A 23,791-nucleotide genomic window follows, 5' to 3' on the forward strand; every position below is an offset into this window, starting at 1 on the left:
GTTGATATAGGCGCATATTTAGCAAAAATGCATTTTATGCTAGTTTAAATAAGTATTTGATATGCTATGCAGTTTTTGCCAGTGTTGAATGGCATGTAAATTTTCCACAATAAAACAGCTATTATATCTGAACTTATTTTCTTTCCTAGCAAGATAAATATACCTTTGAATATGTCTTCGTACACTGAGATAGCTTCTGCAAAATATTAGCAAAATAATAAATAAATTGCCAAGGAAAAATTCCAAGCTTATAAATAGTATTCATCGACTTGTCTGTACCTCTTATTATCTTCATATATTTTAAATGTAATTTAATAGCAGCAGAATATATATATAATTTTGTGTAAGTCTGTACAGTATTACTTTTTACATGGTGTAGAAACATATTGTCTTTTAATCTAAAGCAGAGTAGCATTAACCAACCAAGGGAAATGCAATATGTTAGTATTCTAATCCCTTCTCTATACTTGTATGTAAGTATCTTATTATAGCCATAGCTAGAGATTAGTAATATGTTTTTAAAATATCTGAAAAGAGTAGCAAATAAGTCACAATAGGACCTTTTGAAAAGTACAAGAAAAGGGAACCAGGATAAAAGAGCCACTATGGTTACCACGTATCATCCAGTTATTGCACCTATAAACAAAATTGTTAAGAAACATTGGGATATTGTAAATTCAGATTCCAATTTGCCTTTTACAGTCTGGGAACCCCCAATTTTAGGGTATCGCAATCTCAAAGATTTGACTACCGGTTCAACTCACTGTTCACACAAATAAATATGGCTGCAGTCAAACAAATTTGGCTGCTATAGGTGTCCCAGTTGCACTACATGCAATTTTATGTTACAGGATACATTTTTTCATCACCCTAATACTAACCAAAAATTTATGATCAAACATTACCTCATGTGTTCCACAAATAATTTACTTACTTAGATGTATATGTGGTTGCTATTATGTAGGAAAGACTTCCGATGATATTAAAAAATGAATGGCAAACCACAGATGTGCAATAAGAACAGCCTTGGATACCAACCAAACTGATCAACCTGTGGCCCGCCACTTTTTTAATCAAAAAAACACTGTGAAAGACCTTAGGTTTATGCTTATAGACCATGTTCCCCCCTTAATAAGAGGAGGGGATATAAGTCGTAAACTACTTCAGTTGGAGTCTGCCTGGATTTATCAGTTGGGAACTCTTCATCCCAGAGGACTGAATGGCAACATAGATTGTCACTGTTTTCTTGAATTATTCTCCTTAATTTTTGTTGGATTTTTTAATTGTATCTTTCCTTGAATTTTTAATTGTTGGTATTTTGTAGTATGATTGCTGTGTTCTAGGCAATGTGGTAGGGATTAAAGTTAGGTGGCCAGGTTAACTGATATAGTATTGATTGTATGACTGTAACATAAGTTAGGAATATACTAGCTAGGGTATTAAGTTGGTGTTTCATCCCAATGGCTATTAGCCCAGTTTAATACTAGTTGTTTGATTTCTAGGAATGCCACTACTCTGTGCTTGGAGATAACACTGACGTGAATTGGTGTGTCAGCCATTCATGACCCAATGGCTCCCTATACTGACAGTAGTATATGTATTTTAGGGATTTGTTTTAGCTATTTTAGCATATGATAGAATTCCCTCCCTTTTTCCATTCTCCCTGATTTATAGTGACATATGATGTATATCAACATAGAATTGAAGCAATTACAATAAATTTAAAGTTAAGAGATTTGTTCACAGATTATGTTGTAAAATAGTATCCCTCTGGTAGATGATATGGGGATTAAGAATTGGTGGTTACCATACACACCTACGATTCTGTCATGGTAAGTCCCGCCTCCTATAATTCTGTGATTTAGTATATGTGGTTTCTACTTACACCCTCTGTTGTAAACATGCTGAGACTAACTCTGCCCCGTTATACTGTTGTCTCTACTTGTATTTCATTATACTTATTTGATTTATTGATTTATTTATAGTAACAATATACAATAGACAACTTTTTAATTATAAGTATACAGAATGCTGTAGTGGAAAATTTGGGAGATTAGCACATTTGAGAAAAGTGATTTGTGGCAGATTTTTCCTTTTGATAAAACAGGTCACATTATTCAGCCTGATTGGTTCTTACTGTAGAATTAGTCAATCCCCTTCCCTCCTTTTTTTTGAGGGTCTGTTTTTGCAGCGCTGTGAGAGAATGATGAACTGGTACCATGTGTGAACTGCGGTCTGTATCTTATAACTGCATGTATGATGGATCATTTATGAGGAGATGCAATGACAGAGTTTGATTAAACATAGGTAGTAAGAGCAAATTTGGAGAATGGTCCTCTACCCATATGACAGAGGTGGTGGTTGCTATGCGGATTGGCTGTTGCTGTGTTTGCTTGATAGAGATTAATTAAATAGCTAGTTGACCATTCCCCTTGTGTCAGATTGAACATTTGTAATGATTGATGTGCATGCCAAGTTTTTCTGGTTTTGTAGTGAAGTTGATGTTATTTACATTGAATTTAAGCACTGAGAAGTATTCATGGGAATTAAACACTTTTATTTATCACATTGTAGTATAAACACATAGGTAGTCTAGATTCATTTGATCACATAATTGGTCACATATTGTATACAAGTATATGTTTCAATTTACAAGCTTAACGTGTTCATGTTGGGAGGGGCTTTGGCTGCATATTTATTCACATGTTTTTCACTGTTTGATTGTCTGAGGAAGCAGTGTGTCACCTTGAAATGCCTAGTAATAAACACTTCAAGTGATTTAAATGCTTGTTTGCTACTTGAAGTAAAAAAAAGGGCAATTTATTAAATCAAAAAAATCCTCTATAAGGAATAGCAGTATTGAACACACATATATAGCTATTGACAAAATAAAGCAATCCTAGAAACCCCCCGGGGGATATGTGACCAAAGTTGAACAACTGAATTTCCGTATATGTACTGCTGACTAATAGTACAAAAATAAATAAATCAACCTAGAAAAGGGATACAATATTAACAGCAGAGTAACATAAACAGCAAATCTAAGTATCTACAAAAATCTTGATACCAATAAACAACTATTTCATGCATAGCCCTAAAGAAGCATCATGCTAATACATATAAATTATAAGCACACATTTATAAGACAGCTGTATAAATCAAAAATTGAATATATGTATAAAGTCCGTTAGTAATTGACAGACATCCCATATTACTGTCAAGCTTATGTATAGGTCAAAAGCAGATGGTTTCCAAAGCGTAATGCAGTGGCATAGACAATGGTTAGTCACATGCATAAAAGTCTGCTTGTTAAAACATAGATTATACACAACTTCCAAATTTGATTAAATGCAGCCAAGCGTATCCTTAGAGTATACTTGTTATCAAAGGGTTAAGCATAGAACACATGCATTAGACAGCACGCAGCCAGCTCTGGCAATATTCAGCAAATCTGCAAAGCGTCCTGTATATGGAGACACCATATGAGACCGGTTATTGAAAGACTCGAAAGCCAACAGCTCACCAACACAGGCTTCACGCCTCTTGCTCACCAGACCAGGCTAGTAATTCTTCAGGCGGTATCAAGCTGCCCCTCCGTCTCTACTTATCTCCAGTCAGATACACACACTGCTCCGTCTAGCATGTAATTGAAGCGGTCACACACCTCCCAGGTGAGAAACGGTTGACGTCTTCTACCTTTCCAGGAACGTCACCTTCACGCTACGCGCGTTTCACCCGTAATGAGATTGAAAGCCCTATTGAGAAAGCCCTATTCAATCTCATTACGGGTGAAACGCGTGTAGCGTGAAGGTGACGTTCCTGGAAAGGTAGAGGACGTCAACCGTTTCTCACCTGGGAGGTGTGTGACCCATTACTTAATTACCCATATATCCTTTAGAGCGGGTTCTATTTGTACATATATATATATATATATATATATATATATATATATATACTGTATATATATATATATATATATATACACTGTATATATATATATATATATATATATATATACAGGGCTTAAAGTTTCCAGTGGTCCTGGACGACTTAGCAATTTGACTTTTTCCTATCTTTAACATTGAGTGGACTAGTAACTTTCCCTCTGGGCTAGTAGCTTTCAAGTCCTGGCTAGTAAACCAAATCATTAGATTCATATAGAAATATTTATTTAAGAAAAAATAGAACATATTCTTCAATGTGAAGAGCATTGGATTGTGAAATATTCATAATTAATGTCGGGTTTAGCATTCTTGAATAAACGCGGTTTAGCTCTCTTGAATAAACACGGTCGGGTTAGTGCGCGAGTATGGGAGTTCGTTTTTTCCAGTTTGTGGTCTCCATTGAAATCTATGGGAGAATATATTAACATGGTTGTGATATTTGAAGTTCAATTTTTTGCATGCTTCAGCTTGCGCGCTAACTTTTCACTTTCTACTTGTAATAAGTGTGCAACCGGACATGTGCTAAAAAGCTTCTGTCTAGCAGAGTTAATGCGCGAGCGCAAAATAGCGCTCCACTTAATCTAGCCCCAAGTGCAAATAGCATTCTTTGGTGTCACTTTACCCTGCATAATTTGCAACTCGCTAGAAGCACATTCATTTAGCAACCATTCATATTGTTTTAATGTAATATAATAATGTAATGTATTAATTTATTTTAATAAACTTAAAAAACTTAGCTAAGTGTCGTTTTTATCTTTAAGGTGCCAGTGGTACATAAAGGCCAAAATGAAATCTGAAGAAAAAAGACGTGCTACCTTACAGAATGGGCAAAGTGAGTATTGTGCTAATTGCCTTTGACCGTATGATAAGTTGTCATCTCCCTTCAGAAAATAATGATTTCTTAATAATTTCTTTCTGCCTAAAACAAATCTGAATTAAATAAAATATATATATTATGGAAATTAATTAAAGGCATTCAGTTCACAAGTAAAAAAATGTCATTTGATATGGCACTTTTAATTAGGATATAATTTATATTCTTTGTCAAAATCTTTTTTTTCTTTTTTTTTCTGGGGCTTTTAAAGCTGTTTATTGGTTAAAGGGATAGTCTAGTCAAAATTAAATTATGATTCAGATAGAGCATGCAATTTTAAGCAACTTTCCGATTTCTACTTGAAAAATGTTATTGTTTAAAAAGATAGATAATCCCTTTATTACCCATTTATATACTTTTTACCTCTGTGATTAGCCTCTGCAGATTGTTCTCTTATCTCAGTACTTTTGACAGACATGCATTTTAGCCAATCAGTGCTGACTCCTTAATAACTCCATGGGAGTGAGCACAATGTCATCTATATGACACACATTAACTAGCAGTGTCTAACTGTGAAAAACTGTCAAAATGCCATGAGAAAAGAGGCGGTTCAGCTTAGAAATCAGTTTACGAGCCTACCTAGGTTTAGCTTTCAACAAAGAATACCAAGAAAACAAATCAAATTTGATGATAAAAGTAAATTGGAAAGTTGTTTAAATGAGCATGCCCTATTGACTAGACTATCCTTTTAAAGTGTAGCATGTTCTAATCTTCATATTGGTTTGAAAACAACCAATAAGATGCAGAGCTTGTTTACACTAATTTTGTTGCCATGTAAGGGAACATTGCATCCTGGAAACCACGTTGGGGAGCGCAAGCATGAAGTCATATAAATAATACATACAATGGGGCTGATTTATCACAGATGGAGCCGTATACCCCTGTTTCCGCAGAAGTTAAGAAGCAGCGGTCTTAACTCGTACGCCTCCTCTGAGGTGGCAAACATCAATCCGCCCCGATCTCATACGATCGGGTTGATTGACACCCCCTGCTAGCGGCCGCGAATCTGCAGGGGGTGACATTGCACAAGCAGTTCACCAAAACTTCTTGTGTAATAATAAATGCCGACAGCGTATGCTGTTGTCATTTATCAATGTCTGGTGGACATGATTCACTTCAGCGGATCATGTCCGCCAGACACTTGATAAATCGCCCCCCGCTAGAGTTTTTTTCTGAATAGAAAAGGTTTTTAGCATTACTTAATTGTTTACACAGAATTAATTTATGAATTACATTTTTAAGTAAAATAATTTTGAGTTTGAAAAGGGAATTTTGATTGGAATGGGTCCCTTTTGAAATTATGGGCATTTAAAATACTGCTAGAAGTTTAAGTAATTTAGATCAACATTAGAAAAAAAAAAAAACTTGATAAAACATTTTTTCCTACATTACAAAGTATACCAATGTACCTAAGGGATTGTTAAACTAAGTCGTTAATGCTCCTGGGGCATTAATAATTAAATATACTTTATATAAAGAAGTGATTAGGAGCTATTCTATGGAAATAATATCACACTTCTCTAAGGAGCAGATAATCACAGCATGGAAAATGTGAACAATTTAAGAATCTTAAAGTATTGTTTCTAAGAATATATTCTGCTGGCACTTTTCAACTTAGGAACAGGAACAGATTAAGCGAATGTATGTTAAAGCAGGTGAGAAAATAGAAATCACAGTATTATTCAAAAAAGAAAAACTTTTTTAGTATATTATGTAAAAAACAGAAAGATGGATGGATGGATAGAGATAGATCTACTGTATAAATAGATATAGAGAGGCATATTTAACAATGTACGAGGGGACATGATACAAAGTAGCGTATCATGTTCGCTGCCCATCAATAAATGCCGACAGCATATGCTGTCAGCATTTATCATTGCACCAGCAGTTCTTGTGAACTGCTGGTGCAATGCCGCCCCTGGCCGCCCCCGGCCGCTAGCAGGGGGTGTCAATCAACCCGATTGAATTTGATCGGGTTGATTTCTGTCCGCCACCTCAGCGCAGGCAGACAAATTATGTAGCAACGGTCTTTAGACAGCTGCTTCATAACTTCTTGATAACTTCTGTTAGCTCCATACGGAGCTTGATAAATATGCCCCATAGAGATAGATAGAGATACATAGATAGATAGATAGATAGATAGATAGATAGATAGATAGATAGATATGTTGCATTGCAAAGGCCATACATTAATCTAATTTTTACTGTTACTGCTGATAGAGGTGTGTCACTGTCCAGCAACAGACCAGTGACAGATGTATTTGTGTCCATACAGATGAGTTGTATACAAAACATTCACTTCTGTTAGTGTTATTTTTAATATCAATTTTAAGAATTTTAAACATTTTAACAGTTTTTACAAAATATTTTAACGTGAATAATAGATGCTTTTTCCTATGCTTAATAGATTTTTTTAGTTTAATATTTCTTTAAAACAGATTATATTGATATAAGAATATATTCTTCCCCAGATATTGTCTGTAGCATACCAAACCCTAGAGAATCATACAGGCTCAGAACAACTTTACTTTAAAGCCACTGAATCTGGTTTTGCTGGTGCTTATATGATCTCTCCAGACTTATATACTTCCCTTCTTCTGATCTACTTATAGATGCCACAAGCTAGTCTTTTATTAAAGCTCATAGCTGTGAGAAGCTTACATAACCATTGCATTATATATATAACACTCCCTCAATTTGGGTTAGCCTTGAGCATATAAACATTACAGAGACAAGGGGCCTGATATCTAATGATTATACACTCATCCCCTTTTTACCTTCCATGAATTTGTCTTGAACTAGCCCAATGCAGAAGCACAGGCATAGCCTCATATTAATGCATGGCCAAGTAAGGTAGGTAAAATAGAGTCTTTCATTGGAAGAACGATATCGTTATACTTACCTGCTCTGGTAAAAGCATGGCTGCTGAAACACATCCAGCTGTTTCCTGTTAGAATAGTCATGACTGTTGGACACATTGTTTTCTGTTGGAATGCATCATGGCTGTTAAAATACATTGGGCCAGATTACGAGTGGAGTGCTATTTAGTGCTTTCTCTCATGCACTAATTGTGCTAGAACTAATTTTTTGCAAACATCGGGTTGCGCTCGTATTACAAGTTGAAAGTAAAAAGTTATTACTCTCCCGCTAACCCAATGCGCACAAAAAGACGAACTTCCAATATGAAGCAAACTATAACCTATTCCCCTACAGAAGTCAAAGTTAAAAAAAAAGTATAAAAAACCCTAATACCCTACTTGTGTGCAAACTCAATTCCATATTCTCAAGTGCACTAACCCGGCATGAAAATATGAATATTTCACATATATCTGATTGTATTTTGGCACAATATATATCTATACCCCCACACACACACACACACACATATATATATATATATATATATATATATATGTTGTGTTAAAAGAGAAAAGGATGATTCAGCGCTAGGTCCCCCCCCCCCCCGAGAAATATATCATTTATAGTGTGGATGGATGAACTGGCTGCCCTTATACCTGAAATGACGGCAATTGTAGGGTCCCCACCCTGCACTGTCCTATTTCAATTTACAGAGAGAACAATTGGTAGAAAGAGTGGTATTAAGGTGCACTGTTCATAAGAATAATAACCAATATATTATTAATAATGGTGTCAGAATAGTAGGTATAGTGCAAGAATCAGAGTATTTCAATACAGATTATTATATATAAAATGTATCTAGTACAAGTATTTATACCAGCGGTGTCTGGATGAGTAATATCAAAAAATATATATACAAGCTATATTATGTATAAGAGTAGGATGGTGTACCAATCAGGTCAATTTGATATCCTAAAAAACTTTGTTCTTTCCTGCACAGTTAAAGGTACTAATAGTTCATTTGATATGACATCATAAAGTTCATAGAGTTCACAGGTATTATTAGTCCCAAAGTTCAAGTACATTATGTAGAATAAATAATAGTTTTTTTTGCCTAATCCTTATGTTGTGAATAAATGCCCACTTACTAGATGTAACCTCAATCCTATGAGGTAAGTGGGAAGCGTCTTTTAGTAAATACAGTTGTCCCTCAGCAATCTGGAACCACTGCTTCTCTGCCTCTTTGGTGTGGTTAGAAACACTGCTTTCCTGCTTCCTTAGTATGGTAGAGATTTCTTTCTCCCTCCTTCTAGTTTGCTTAGTAATTCACTCAGCTCCCAGTAATCCGTGATGTGGAATACATAGATAAGGGAACACAAATATGGAAAGGATAGTGCAACACTGTAGTACAAGTTTAAAACATATATTTATTTCATATGTAAAAAATGCTCACATTTTTCCACCTCAATCCAATATGAGGTATCAGTTAGGCATAGTAGTGCAATATAACAAGTACAAAATTCCAAAGTGAATAGTCAGAAGTGCAGGAAAACGGCATATAGGCAGTTTATAAGATGCAGTTCAATATATTTGTTCAAATCTCTCCTTACGCGTTTCAAAGGTTTCAAATAATGGGTTACCTTCTTCATCAGAGGAAAATATTGAGTGTGATTGCTGGTGTTCAGTTAGGGACTTTAAATAGGGTTTACCTGTGTAATTACGATTTTCTAGAGCTCTGATTGGCTCTTTGTGGTCATGTGATTTAAGAGGTGTGTGGGCTAATCTGCCAATCACTGGCTTGATGGATCGTACTAATTTTATTCTAACTCACAGGATATTTCGAGTAAAGGGATCAAAGAAGTGAAACTATCGATTTAAAGTTTCTCTAAAATGTATTCTTAGTCTACTTCGTTGGTTACTGTTCTTGTAAAATACGGAAGCGGTTAGGAGTGCGAGTGAGGAATTCTAGCACATGCGTGTTGCTGCCGATTAGGGGTATTAAGCAAATGCGGCGGGGGTGTGAGCGGATAAACCAATCAAATTAGAGATATGGAAAATGTGTGCTTGATACACCCCCGATCACTGAGGATTTTTGCTCCTAAAGTAGGCGTATACGAAGGGGTTTATGTGGGCTATTACTGTTAGAACATACTGCTAGAAAAAAAAAAAAAAAAAAATATGTGTGTAATTGTAATTAGGTGGCCCAAACTGGTGATTATTTATAGCGCATGCGTGTATTCAGTTATCTGTCTTTGACAGATGAATAGAGGTATGCGAATTGCTCAGTTGGATAAGTGTTATACTTATGATGTATAAAACACTGGGGTAAATAGATTGGTTGATATAATATATTATATCAAACCAATCCTGAAATACCAGTTTTCCAAAAAATGAAATATAATAGGTTTGGAGTGATTTTCGGTAAGGAATGATTTGAACTACCTTTATATTTCAAGTCATTCCAATTAGTAGATACATTGCTACTTCCTCTTGCTTGTTTAAAACATAACATGTGCATTAAAAAAATTAAAACATAATATGCTTTGAAAAAGATTCAAAACTTGGTATAAACTTTAAGATATAACATGTAAGATTGTATATCTTAAAGTTTATACCAAGTTTTGAATCTTTTTCAAAGCATATTATGTTTTAATTTTTTGAAATATAAAGGTAGTTATTTTTTTCTAGCAGTATGTTCTAACAGTAATAGCCCACATAAACCCCTTCGTATACGCCTACTTTAGGAGCAAAAATCCTCAGTGATCGGGGGTGTATCAAGCACACATTTTCCACATCTCTAATTTGATTGGTTTATCCGCTCACACCCCCGCTGCATTTGCTTAATACCCCTAATCGGCAGCAACACGCATGCGCTAGAATTCCTCACTCGCGCTCCTAACCGCTTCCGTATTTTACAAGAACAGTAACCAACGAAGTAGACTAAGATTACATTTTAGAGAAACTTTAAATCGATAGTTTCACTTCTTTGATCCCTTTACTCGAAATATCCTGTGAGTTAGAATAAAATTAGTACGATCCATCAAGCCAGTGATTGGCAGATTAGCCCACACACTTCTTAAATCACATGACCACAAAGAGCCAATCAGAGCTCTAGAAAATCGTAATTACACAGGTAAACCCTATTTAAAGTCCTTAACTAAACACCAGCAATCACACTCAATATTTTCCTCTGATGAAGAAGGTAACCCATTATTTGAAACCTTCGAAACGCGTAAGGAGAGATTTGAACAAATATATTGAACTGCATCTTATAAACTGCTTATATGCCGTTTTCCTGCACTTCTGACTATTCACTTTGGAATTTTTACTTGTTATATTGCACTACTATGCCTAACTGATACCTCATATTGGATTGAGGTGGAAAAATGTGAGCATTTTTTACATATGAAATAAATATATGTTTTAAACTTGTACAACAGTGTTGCACTATCCTTTCCATATTTGTGTTCCCTTATCTATGTATTCCACATCACGGATTACTGGGAGCTGAGTGAATTACTAAGCAAACTAGAAGGAGGGAGAAAGAAATCTCTACCATACTAAGGAAGCAGGAAAGCAGTGTTTCTAACCACACCAAAGAGGCAGAGAAGCAGTGGTTCCAGATTGCTGAGGGACAACTGTATTTACTAAAAGACGCTTCCCACTTACCTCATAGGATTGAGGTTACATCTAGTAAGTGGGCATTTATTCACAACATAAGGATTAGACATAAAACTATTATTTATTCTACATAATCTACTTGAACTTTGGGACTAATAATACCTGTGAACTCTATGAACTTTATGATGTCATATCAAATGAACTATTAGTACCTTTAACTGTGCAGGAAAGAACAAAGTTTTTTAGGATATCAAATTGACCTGATTGGTACACCATCCTACTCTTATACATAATATAGCTTGTATATATATTTTTTGATATTACTCATCCAGACACCGCTGGTATAAATACTTGTACTAGATACATTTTATATATAATAATCTGTATTGAAATACTCTGATTCTTGCACTATACCTACTATTCTGACACCATTATTAATAATATATTGGTTATTATTCTTATGAGCAGTGCGCCTTAATACCACTCTTTCTACCAAATATATATATATATATATATATATATATATATATATATATATATATATATATATATATATACATGATTATACAGATATATATAGGAATATCTATTTATAAATACTTAGAACTTATTCTGCTATGTGCAGACCATTGGAATATGAAATATTTACAGTAAACACATAGTTAAAACCTTTCGGCTAGATTACGACTTTTGCGTTATGAGCGGTGCGGTACTAACTTGCAAGTTATTGTCACTGCTCACTTCCCTACAGCACTGGTATTACAGGTTTATAAAAACCCAGCGTTAGCAGGCAAAAAGTGAGCGTAGAGCAAAATTGAGCTCCATACCGCACTCCAATACCAGCGCTGCTGATAGCTGCGGTAAGCTGGTTTTACGTGCTCGTGCACGATTTCACCATAGACATCAATGGGGAGAACCGGCTGAAAAAAAGCTTAACACCTGCAAAAAAGCAGCATGAAGCTCTGTAACGCAGCCCCATTGATTCCTATGGGGAAAAAAAAATTATGTTTACACCTAATGCCCTAACATAAACCCTGAGTCTAAACACCCCTTATCATACACTTTTTAACCCCTAATCTGCCGCCCCGACATCGCCGACACCTACATTATACTTATTAACCCCTAATCTTCTTCGACATCAATTAAAGAGGATGCTCCGCCCCGGATGTCTTGAAGATGGACCCGCTCCGCGCTGGATGGATGAAGATAGAAGATGCTGTCTGGATGAAGACTTCTGCTCAGTTGGATGAAGACTTCTGCCTGGTTGGATGAAGACTTCTGCCGCTTTGTTGAGGACTTCTGCCGGCTTCGTTGAGGATTGGTCTTCAAAAACTGTAAGTGGATCTTTGAGTGTTAGTGTTACGTTTTTCTAAGGGTTTATTGGGTGGATTTTATTTTTAGATTAGGGTTTTGGGCGGAAAAAGAGCTAAATGCCGTTTTCAGGGCAATGGGGAGATTAGGTTTTTTAGGTATGATTTTATTTGGGGGGGTTGGTTGTGTGGGTGGTGGGTTTTACTGTGGGGGGGTGTTTGTATTTTTTTTTTCAGGTAAAAGAGCTGATTACTTTGGGGCAATGCCCCTGCAAAAGGCACTTTTAAGGGCTATTGTTAGTTTAGTTTAGACTAGGGTTTTTTTTATTTTTGGGGGGGCTTTTTTATTTTGATAGGGCTATTAGATTAGGTGTAATTAGTTTAAATATCTGATAGTTTTTTAGACTTAGGGTTAGGTTTAGGGGTTAATAACTTTAGTATAGTGGGGGAGACGTTGGGGGTGGCAGATTAGGGGTTAATAAATGTAGGTAGGTGGCGGTGATGTTAGGGGCGTCAGATTAGGGGTTAATAATATTTAACTAGTGTTTGCGATGCGGGAGTATGGCGGTTTAGGGGTTAATATGTTTATTATAGTGGTGGCGATGTCCGGAGCGGCAGATTAGGGGTTAATAATTTTATTGTAGTGTTTGCGATGCGGGAGGGCCTCGGTTTAGGGGTTAATAGGTAGTTTATGAGTGTACTTTGTAGCACTTTAGTTATGAGTTTTATGTTACAGCTTTGTAGCGTAAAACTCATAACTACTGACTTTCAGTTTACGGTATCGATCTTGGCTGTATAGGGTGTACCACTCACTTTTTGGCCTCCTAGGCAGACTCCTAATACCAGCGCTATGGAAGTCCAATTGAAAAAGGACTTTTTTAAAGCTGCGGTAATTACGTTGCGTTTCGGCCAAAAAAGTGTGCAGTGCAGCTAAACCTGCAAGACTCGTAATACCAGCGGTAGTGAAAAAGAGCCTTAATGCTGCTTTTTCACTCATACCGCAAAACTCGTAATCTAGCCATTTATTAAGTATGAATATTGCATAAATATTTTTTTTTCATGTTTTCATCTACATACCAATCTTTAGACATGTATATGTATGTATGTCTACGTTAAATCCCTTTACCTGCCTTTTTTTTTCTAATAATTGAGATCTCATATCTTTGAGCCTTTATAACTTTTATTAGATGGTGTTATTATGTAAATGTACTATGTAATATATTTTTGATGTGTTTTAAGACACTTTTTAGTTTCGCAAAAAGTTAACCAGAGCTCTGAGGTCGCTGTACTCATTCTAGTGTATTCGCATTTACTTTCAACTTGTAATATGAGCACAAATTTACTTGTGCACAAGCGGACACGAAAACCCAATATTGCTCATGCTCAAGCGATAACACGCCACTGGTAATCTGGCCCATATTGTTTAATGCCAAAAGCATTATTTAAACTACATCTGTTCCCTGCTTCCTTTCTGATGGGGATCCTGGAGGCTCCTTCTTTGCTGCTGATGCTATCTTGCAGTTCCTGCGTACTTCTTCTAGCCAACTTTACTCCCGAATACAGCCCTGGAAGGAGCCCATGGGGCCTATCTATCAAGCTCCGAATGCTCTGATCAGGCGGACAGACATCGCCGGAAATCTTACCCAATCAAGTACGATCGGGTTGATTGACACCCCCCTGCTGGTGGCCGATTGGCCGCGAGTCTGCAGGGGGCGGCGTTGCACCAGCAGGTCTTGTGAGCTGCTGGTGCAATGCTGAATACGGAGAGCATATTGCTCTCCGTATTCAGCGAGGTCTGGCGGACCTGATCCGCACTGTCGGATCAGGTCCACCAGACCTTGTTAAATAGAGGCCTTTGTCTCTCCTGAGCGAGTGTGCACTCTGCCTAGTTAAATTTCATTACTGCTTATTCCTGTAGCACACAAATATTTTGGATGAGCTGTGTACTCCTGAACCAGTGTGCACTCTGCCTTGTTAAAGATCATTACTGTTGAATACTTAGGTATTCTGAATGAGATGTGTCCTCCTGAAGCTGTGTGCCCTCTGCACTTTATAAAATGCTTACTTGTTGCCTTATAAATTATTATGCAGTAAATATGTTTTTTCTAAAGTGTTTTTACTGTTCATGTGTGTACCTGCCTTGATTTCACTCTGACTATGGTTTCACAACTTTCCTTCTTTGTTGCTCCAGTTTGAACTGTTATATTATTCACTTGTCTCCTGCACTTGAATCTAGAACACAATAAACCATTCCAGAACACATGTACACATACAAATGCATTGCACAGGTTTCATGTTTTCAAATTCAGCATTTTAATCCCTCTTCATCCATAAAAGTAACATAAAAAATGTGTATTTATTTATTAACAACATGTGGTCCAAATATAAATACTAAAAGTTTCTTGATTCTAAAAAGCTCTTGATCATTTTTAAATCCCTCTAAAATCCAAGGCCTAGATTATGAGTTGTGCGTTCGGGTTAAAAAGCAGCGTTAAGAGGTCCTAACGCTGCTTTTTAACGCCCGCTGGTATTACTAGCCTTGCAGGTACAGGTGTACCGCTCACTTTTTTTACGTCAATTGCGTATCCTATATTTTTAATGGGACTTGCATAGCGCCGGTATTACGAGTCTGACCAAAAGTGAGCGGTAGACCCTCTCCTGTCAAGCCTGGTACCACATTTAAACTCTTAACTAAAGTGCTAAAAAGTACACTAACACCCATAAACTACCTATTAACCGAGGCCCTCCCACATCGCAAACACTAAAATAAACATTTTAACCCCTAATCTGCCGAACCGGACATCGCCACCACTATAATAAACATATTAACCCCCTAAACCGCCACACTCCCGCATCGCAAACACTTTTTAAATATTATTAACCCCTAATCTGCCGTCCCTAACATCGCCACACCTACCTACATTTATTAACCCCTAATCTGACACCCCCAACATCGCCGCCACTATATTAAATGTATTAACCCCTAAACCTAAGTCTAACCCTAACCCCCATAACTTAAATATAATTACAATAAATCTAAATAAAATTACTGCAAATAACTAAATTATTCCTATTTAAAACTAAATACTTACCTATAAAATAAACCCTAAGCTAGCTACAATATAACTAATAGTTACATTGTAGCTAGCTTAGGGTTTATTTTTATTTTACAGGCAACTTTGTATTTATTTTAACTAGGTACAATAGTTATTAAATAGTTATTAACTATTTAATAACTACCTAGTTAAAATAAAGACACATTTACCTGTAAAATAAAACCTAACCTAAGTTACAATTACACCTAACACTACACTATAATTAAATTAATTACCTAAATTAAATATAATTAATTACAATTAAATAAAATTATCTAAAGCATGAAACCCCCCACTAAATTACAGAAAATAATAAAGAAATTACAAGATTTTTAAACTAATTACATCTACTCTAATCCCCCTAACAAAATAAAAAGCCCCCCAAAATAAAAAGAGCCCTACCCTACACTAAATTACAAATAGCCCTTAAAAGGGCCTTTCTTTCATGTAATTAGCAAGAGTCCATGAGCTAGTGACGTATGGGATATACATTCCTACCAGGAGGGGCAAAGTTTCCCAAACCTCAAAATGCCTATAAATACACCCCTCGCCACACCCACAATTCAGTTTTACAAACTTTGCCTCCCATGGAGGTGGTGAAGTAAGTTTGTGCTAGATTCTACGTTGATATGCGCTTGCAGCAGGCTGAAGCCCGGTTTTCATCTCAGAGGGCAGTGAATGTCAGAGGGATGTGAAGAGAGTATTGCCTATTTGAATACCATGGTCTTCGTCTAGGGGATCTATTTCCTAGGTTCTCTGTTATCTGTCGTAGAGATTTCTTCTCCTACCTCCCTTTTCAGATCGACGATATACTCTTATATACCATTACCTCTACTGATTCTCGTTTCAGTAATGGTTTGGCTATCTACTATATGTAGATGAGTGTCTTAGGTAAGTAAGTCTTATTTCTATTTATGACACTCAAAGCTATGGTTGGGCACTTTATATGTAAAGTTCTAAATATATGTGTTTAAACTTATATTTGCCATGATTCAGGATAATCAGTATTCCTTCATTCAGACTGTCAGTTTCATTTTTTTGGGAAAATGCATATAAATTTTATTTTTCTTACCTTTCAATTTTCAATTGACTTTTTTTTCGAAATTGCGGGCTGTTAGGCTCGCGGGTGCAGAAAATGCTTCTATTTATTGCGTCATTTTTGGCGCAAGACTTTTTGGCGCGAAAATGTCGTCATTTCCGGCGTCATAGTTGGTGCCGGAAGTTTTCACATAATTGCGTAATTTTTTTGACGTATGTGTATTGCGGACATTTTTTTGGCTTGTTTCATTTTGCATTTTTTCCCATTCCTGAAACTGCCTTTAAGGAATTTGATAATTTTGCTTTATATGTTGTTTTTTCTTTTACATATTGCAAGATGTCACTACCTGACCCTGGATCAGAATCTACTTCTGGAAAAGCGCTGCCTGGCGTCGGTTCTACCAAAGCTAAGTGCATTTGTTGTAAACTTTTGGTAACTGTTCCTCCAGCTGTAGTTTGTGTTAGTTCTCATGATAAGCTATCCAATGCTGATAATATTTCCATTAGTAATAATCCATTACCTGTTGTTGTTCCTTCAACATCTAATGTTCAGGATGTTCCTGTTAATGATAAAGAATTTGTTTCTAATTCTATTCGGAAGGCTCTGTCTGTTATTCCTCCTTCTAGTAAACGTAAGAGGTCTTTTAAAACTTCACATATTTCAGATGAATTTTTAAATGACCGCCATCATTCTGACTTATCTATTTCTGATGAGGATCTATCTGGTTCAGAAGATTCTACCTCAGATATTGACACTGATAAATCTTCATATTTGTTTAAGATGGAGTTTATTCGTTCTTTACTTAAAGAAGTGTTGATTGCATTAGATATGGAGGAGTCTAGTCCTCTTGATATTAAAACTACTAAGCGTTTAAATTCAGTTTTTTAACCTCATGTAGTTATTCCAGAAGTTTTTCCAGTTCCTGATGCTATTTCAGAAGTAATTTCTAGGGAATGGAATAGTCTGGGTACTTCATTTACTCCTTCTCTAAGGTTTAAGAAATTGTACCCTTTGCCATCTGATAGATTAGATCTCTACTCTTGCTAAACGTACTACTATTCCTACGGCAGATAGTACTTCGTTTAAGGATCCTTTAGATAGGAAGCTTGAATCCTTTCTAAGGAAGGCTTCTTAGACCTGCTATTTCTTTGGCTGATGTTGCTGCAGCTTCAACTTTCTGGTTGGAGGCTTTAGCGCAACAAGTGTCAGACCATAATGCTTATAGCCTTGTTAAACTCCTTCAACATGCTAATAACTTTGTTTGTGATGCCATTTTCGATATCATCAGAATTGATGTCAGGTATATGTCTTTAGCTATCTTAGCTAGAAGAGCTTTATGGCTTAAGTCTTGGAATGCAGATATGACTTCTGAGTCAACTTTGCTTTCTCTTTCTTTCCAAGGTAATACATTTTTTGGTTCTCAGTTAGACTCCATAATTTCAACTGTTACTGGGGGGAAGGGAGCCTTTTTACCTCAGGATAAAAAATCTAAAGGTAAATATAGGGCTGCTAATAGTTTTCGTTCCTTTGGTCAGAATAAGGAACAAAAGCCTGACCCTTCCTCTAAAGGAACAGTTTCCGTTTGGAAACCTTCTCCAGTCTGGAATAAATCCAAGCCTTTTAGAAAGTCAAAACCAGCTCCCAAATCCGCATGAAGGTGCGGCCCTCTTTCCAGCACTGCTGGTAGGGGGCAGGTTTCTATTTTTCAAAGATGTTTGGATCAATTTGATTCAAAGTTTTGGATTCAGAACATTGGTACAGAATAGGTTTCAAAGTAAGACCGCCTGTGAGAAGATTCTTTCTTTCACGCATTCCAGTAAACCCAGTAAAGGCTCAAGCATTTCTGAAATGTGTTTCAGATCTGGAGTCAGCTGGGGTAATTGTGCCAGTTCCAGTTCTGGAACAGGGCCTGGGGTTTTATTCAAATCTGTTCATTGTTCCAAAGAAAGAGAATTCTTTCAGACCAGTTCTGGATCTAAAAATATTGAATCGTTATGTAAGGATACCAATATTCAAGATGGTAACTATAAGGACTATTCTGCCTTTTGTTCAGCAAGGCCATTATATGTCCACAATAGACTTACAGGATGCATATCTTCATTTTCCAATTCATCCGGACCATTATCAGTTCCTGAGATTCTCTTTTCTAGACAAGCATTACCAGTTTGTCGCTCTTCCTTTTGGCCTAGCAACAGCTCCAAGGATCTTTTTGAAGGTTCTCGGTGCCCTTCTTTCTGTAATAAGGGAGCAGGGTATTGCGGTATTTCCTTATTTGGACAATATCTTGGTACTTGCTCAGTCTTTACATTCTGCAGAATCTCACACGAATCAACTTGTGTTGTTTCTTCAAAGACATGGTTGGAGGATCAATTTACCAAAGAGTTCCTTGATTCCTCAGACAAGGGTAACCTTTTTGGGTTTCCAAATAGATTCAGTGTCCATGACTTTGTCTCTATCAGAAAAGAGACGTCTGAAATTGGTTTCAGCTTGTTGAAACCTTCAGTCTCAATCTTTCCCTTCGTTAGCTTTGTGCATGGAAATTTTAGGTCTCATGACTGCGGCATTGGACGCAATCCCTTTTGCTCGTTTTCACATGAGATCTCTTCAGCTTTGTATGCTGAACCAATGGTGCAGGGATTATACAAAGATATCACAATTAATATCCTTAAATCCCAATGTTCGATCTTCTCTGACTTGGTGGTTAGATCACCATCGTTTAGTTCAAGGGGCCTCTTTTGTTCATCCAACCTGGACTGTGATCTCAACCGATGCGAGTCTTTCAGGTTGGGGGGCTGTATGGGGATCTCTGACAGTGTAGGGGGTTTGGGAATCTCAGGAGGCAAGATTACAATCAACATTTTGGCCTCTTCTGAAGAGAGAATCGTTTATTTGTTTTCAAACAGACAATGTCACAACCGTGGCATATGTCAGTCATCAAGGGGGGGACTCACAGTCCTCAGGCTATGAAAGAAGTATCTCGGATACTTGTATGGGCGGAATCCAGCTCCTGTCTAATTTCTGCGGTTCACATCCCAGGTATAGACAATTGGGAAGCGGATTATCTCAGTGACCAGACGTTACATCCGGGCGAATGGTCTCTTCACCCAGAGGTATTTCTTCAGATTGTTCAAATCTGGGGGCTTCCAGAAATAGATCTGAGGGCCTCTCATCTAAACAAGAAACTTCCCAGGTATCTTTTTTTTTTTTTTTAAATATCTTTATTGATTGCCGCACAAAGAAAAATGGCAAAGAGCAATTCTTAAAATAAAGTATACAGTATACAAGGACCTTGCCTTGTTGTCATTTACATTGCTTGTCAAACTCAAAAATTTTAAACAATACAAGACAACAGAATCTGAAAAACAACATATAATAATCATTTGTCGGCATTTTTATATTTGACTCCTCGTGGCACTAGCCAAGAGGGGCTGGGGAAAAAAAACAAAAAAAAAAACCCTCCTACTCTCTGTGTTTATATCTCGGCAGGATTCCTAATCCAGTTATATGGAAACAATTCTAATACTACCATCTCAATAAAACTAATGGAAGATAAGAAAGGTGCTAATATCTGTTTTTGGATGGCTAAAGAATATGTCTTAATAATAGAGTACCACCCATATAAGAATTTTTTCATTCTTTTTTTCTGACGGAATCTGAAGATGGTAAGATTCAAAAATAATCTGCTCCTGTATCATCTGAAAAACTACAGAGAGAGGGGGAGCTCTTCTCGCTTTCCAACTTTTTAATATACACTGTCTTACAACTAGTATTATAATGTTTAAAGGGTATACCCAGCGATAATCTTGATTACTGGAGGTCTTAAATAATAAGACGATATCCTGGAATGTGAGGGAGATAGATGAATTATGGACAGTATTAAACCAGTAAGCAATTTTTCGCCATAGCTGCCTTATCTTGGGACAGGCCCAGAACATGTGAAACAGATCGGTATTTTGATAATGACATCTTGGACACTCTGCGGATCCAACCTGACAAAATTTAGCTATTTTCACTGGATGTAAATAGAAGTTATTTATAAGTTTCATGTGTGATTCCTTCCAATTTGAAGGAATTAAGCACATATCTAGACTATTAAAAATCTGAAGAATTCTATCGTGATCTATGTCTGGAATTAATGGTATCCAAAAATTACAGATCTTATCCAAAAAGCCTTGAGTTTGTTTTGACAACATAATATCATACATTAATGAAATTGATGTTATACCAGAAATAAATCTTTGTAAAATAGTCCTAACATCAGACCACGCAATAGGCAAAGGTAACTTCCATTTTTGTGCAGCGAGAAAATGTAGAATCTGAAAAAATGCAAATAAATCCGATCTGGGTAGATTAAATGAGGCAAACAAAATTTCTCCTTGTAGTACTAAGTCATCCGGGCCTAATATTTGACATATCCGCTTTAAACCTTTTTCTGCCCATAGCTTAAAGGACCTCTGGTTGATACCTGGTAAAAAAAAGTGGATTACCCTGAATAGGAAGAAATTCCGAGAAAGAAAAGTCTATCTCTAATATTTTACAAAATTTCTGCCATGCAAGAACTATATTTTTAAATGTAATCAAAGTAGAGACATTAGAAGGTAGATGTCTAGGTTTGCAATGTATTATAGCTGCCAATGCAAAGGGATGTATCAAAAAAGATTCTTCTTCAAAAGTAGAATATATATTTGTTTTAGCCAGCCAATCAATGGCAATTTTTACTAATGAGGCGATATTATATAGTCTGATATCTGGAAATGATAGCCCGGCTGCCCTTGATTTCTGTGTTAATCTAGCTAATGAAATACAAGGTTTTTTATTCCCCCATATGAATTTCGAGAAATGAGAACACAGTTTTCTTAAATCACCATTACGTAGAAGTAATGGTAAATTTTGTAGGGGGTATAGCAGCCGTGGAAAAATAATAGTTTTAACTAAATTGACTCTCGCCGCTAAAGATAAAGGAAAAGAGGTCCATAATTGCAGATCAACTTTAATTTTTTGAAATAGAGAGATATAGTTATCAATATACCAGTATTTAGGATTTTTATGTAAAACAAGCCCCAGATATTTAATAGACTCCACCTCCTTAAAAGCATTAATAGAAAATCTGGAAGGTGATTTACCTACGATCATCAGTTCGCTTTTCCCAGTATTAACTCTATACCCTGAGAAAGAGCTAAACTCTTCCAACAGCTGGATCAAAATTGGAATGGATTGTTGTGGATCTTTTATAAAAAGTAAAATATCATCTGCATATAGTGATATATTCAAACAAGACGATCCTAGTGGGATCCCAGTTAAATATTTTCTCACCTGGATCGCAAGTGGTTCTAGCGCTATGTTGAACAGTAAGGGTGATAATGGGAATCCTTGTCGTGTACCGCGCTGCAATAGAATTTTAGAAGTAGTCCCATTTACCACTAGATAAGAAATAGGTTCTGAGTATATTCTATAAATGCATTGTGCAAAATTCCCTCTAATACCAAATTTTCCTAATGATATAAATAAGTGCTCCCACACTATGGAGTCGAATGCTTTAACTGCGTCTAATGTTAAAACTGCCATGTCATGTCTTCTATTTAGCTGCTCATGATTCCATGCATAATCCAAAAAGGTTGTTAGTTTACGTATATTCTTGCTAGAATTTCTATTGGTCAGGAACCCAGATTGATCTGAATGAATAAGTTTTTGTATACAGAGCGCAAACCTGCTAGCTAAAATAGCTGTTAGAATCTTATAGTCAGAGTTTAAAACCGATATCGGTCTATAAGAAGCTGGGTCCTCTGCGTCTTTGTCTTTCTTCAATATGAGAGAGATATTGGCCATTGAAAAATAAACTGAAATCGGCGTATTGTCTGTGTAATATTTATTAAAAAGCAGCTCTAAAACTGGGACTAGTTCTTCCTTTAAACATTTATAAAACTCTGATGGAAATCCATCCGGGCCAGCCGCTTTGTTACCTTTCAATTTATCAATGGCATTGCCAATTTCTTCTTTAGTTATAGGTTCATTTAATACCTTTAAGTCCTCCTCTGAACTTTCTGGGGTCACTATTTTTGACCAAAATCTCTCTTGATTATCAACGTTTATCTCTACTGTAGAATATAAATTCTGGTAATAAGCAGCAAAGATTTTGCAAATTTTCCCTGTTTCAAAATGTCTATTCTCATTATCTTTAATGACAGATATAAAGTTTTTTTTCTTTCTACATTTAGTAAGACTAGCTAGATATTTAGCTGACCTTCCATGGAAACCCCTATAAAATCTGTTTAATCTTAATTCCTCAGCTATCAGTTTTTGTTTTAAATAGAGATCTCGTTCCTTTCTAGTAGCAATATAACTGTCCCAGTTTTGCTGTGAAGGATCCTGTTGTACCTGAATATACCTCTTCTGTACACTTGTTGCCAGTGCAACTTCTCTAGCTTTAATCTTTTTCGAACGAACATTTAAGTACGCAACAATCTCTCCTCTAAGGCTTTAGCCGCTTCCCAAAAAATTTCAATTTTATTTCTATACTCAACATTATCCATCGCATATTCATGCCATTTTATTTGTAACCATGAGCGAAATCTAGGCTCAGAACATAAAGAACGAGGGAAAGAAAATACCTTATTCTGGAAATTACCTTTGTTCCTCAGAAGGACTGTTAAAGATATTATTGCGTGGTCCGATATCAGGATCTTTCCAATATCAGGCTTTACTTGCCAAATAGAGAGTGATTCAGCAACCAGGAACAGGTCGATCCTGGAAAATGTTCTATGCGCACGTGATTCACAGGTATATCTGAGACTGTCAGGATTTTGGATCCGCCAAATGTCGGCCAATTTTAATTTATTACAAAATTTCTTAAAGTATTTTGCCGTATATCTGTTACTAACTATATTTCTTTGTGAAAATCGATCTAAAGCAGGATCTAATGTCATATTAAAATCTCCACAGACTACTAAATTTTGGTTTTTATATGGAAATACCTTATTTTGAATTTTCTCCCAAAAATCCACTGATAATCTATTCGGTGCATATATATTGCAAATTACAAACTTTATTTT

At 36.2% G+C, this 23,791-nt stretch overlaps 1 protein-coding gene across 1 annotated transcript in view; it reads left to right on the forward strand.

The window, feature by feature from the left end:
• EPHA6 (EPH receptor A6) overlaps positions 1-23,791 on the forward strand; it is a 1,448,913-nt gene that overhangs the window by 851,502 nt on the left and 573,620 nt on the right. Inside the window, exon 8 of the mRNA XM_053706041.1 lies at positions 4,706-4,776. Within this exon, the coding sequence (XP_053562016.1) occupies positions 4,706-4,776 (71 nt within the window). The remainder of the gene's footprint in view (positions 1-4,705; positions 4,777-23,791) is intronic.

This window comes from Bombina bombina, chromosome 3, assembly GCF_027579735.1.
Source record: "Bombina bombina isolate aBomBom1 chromosome 3, aBomBom1.pri, whole genome shotgun sequence".
Taxonomy (NCBI): domain Eukaryota; kingdom Metazoa; phylum Chordata; class Amphibia; order Anura; family Bombinatoridae; genus Bombina; species Bombina bombina.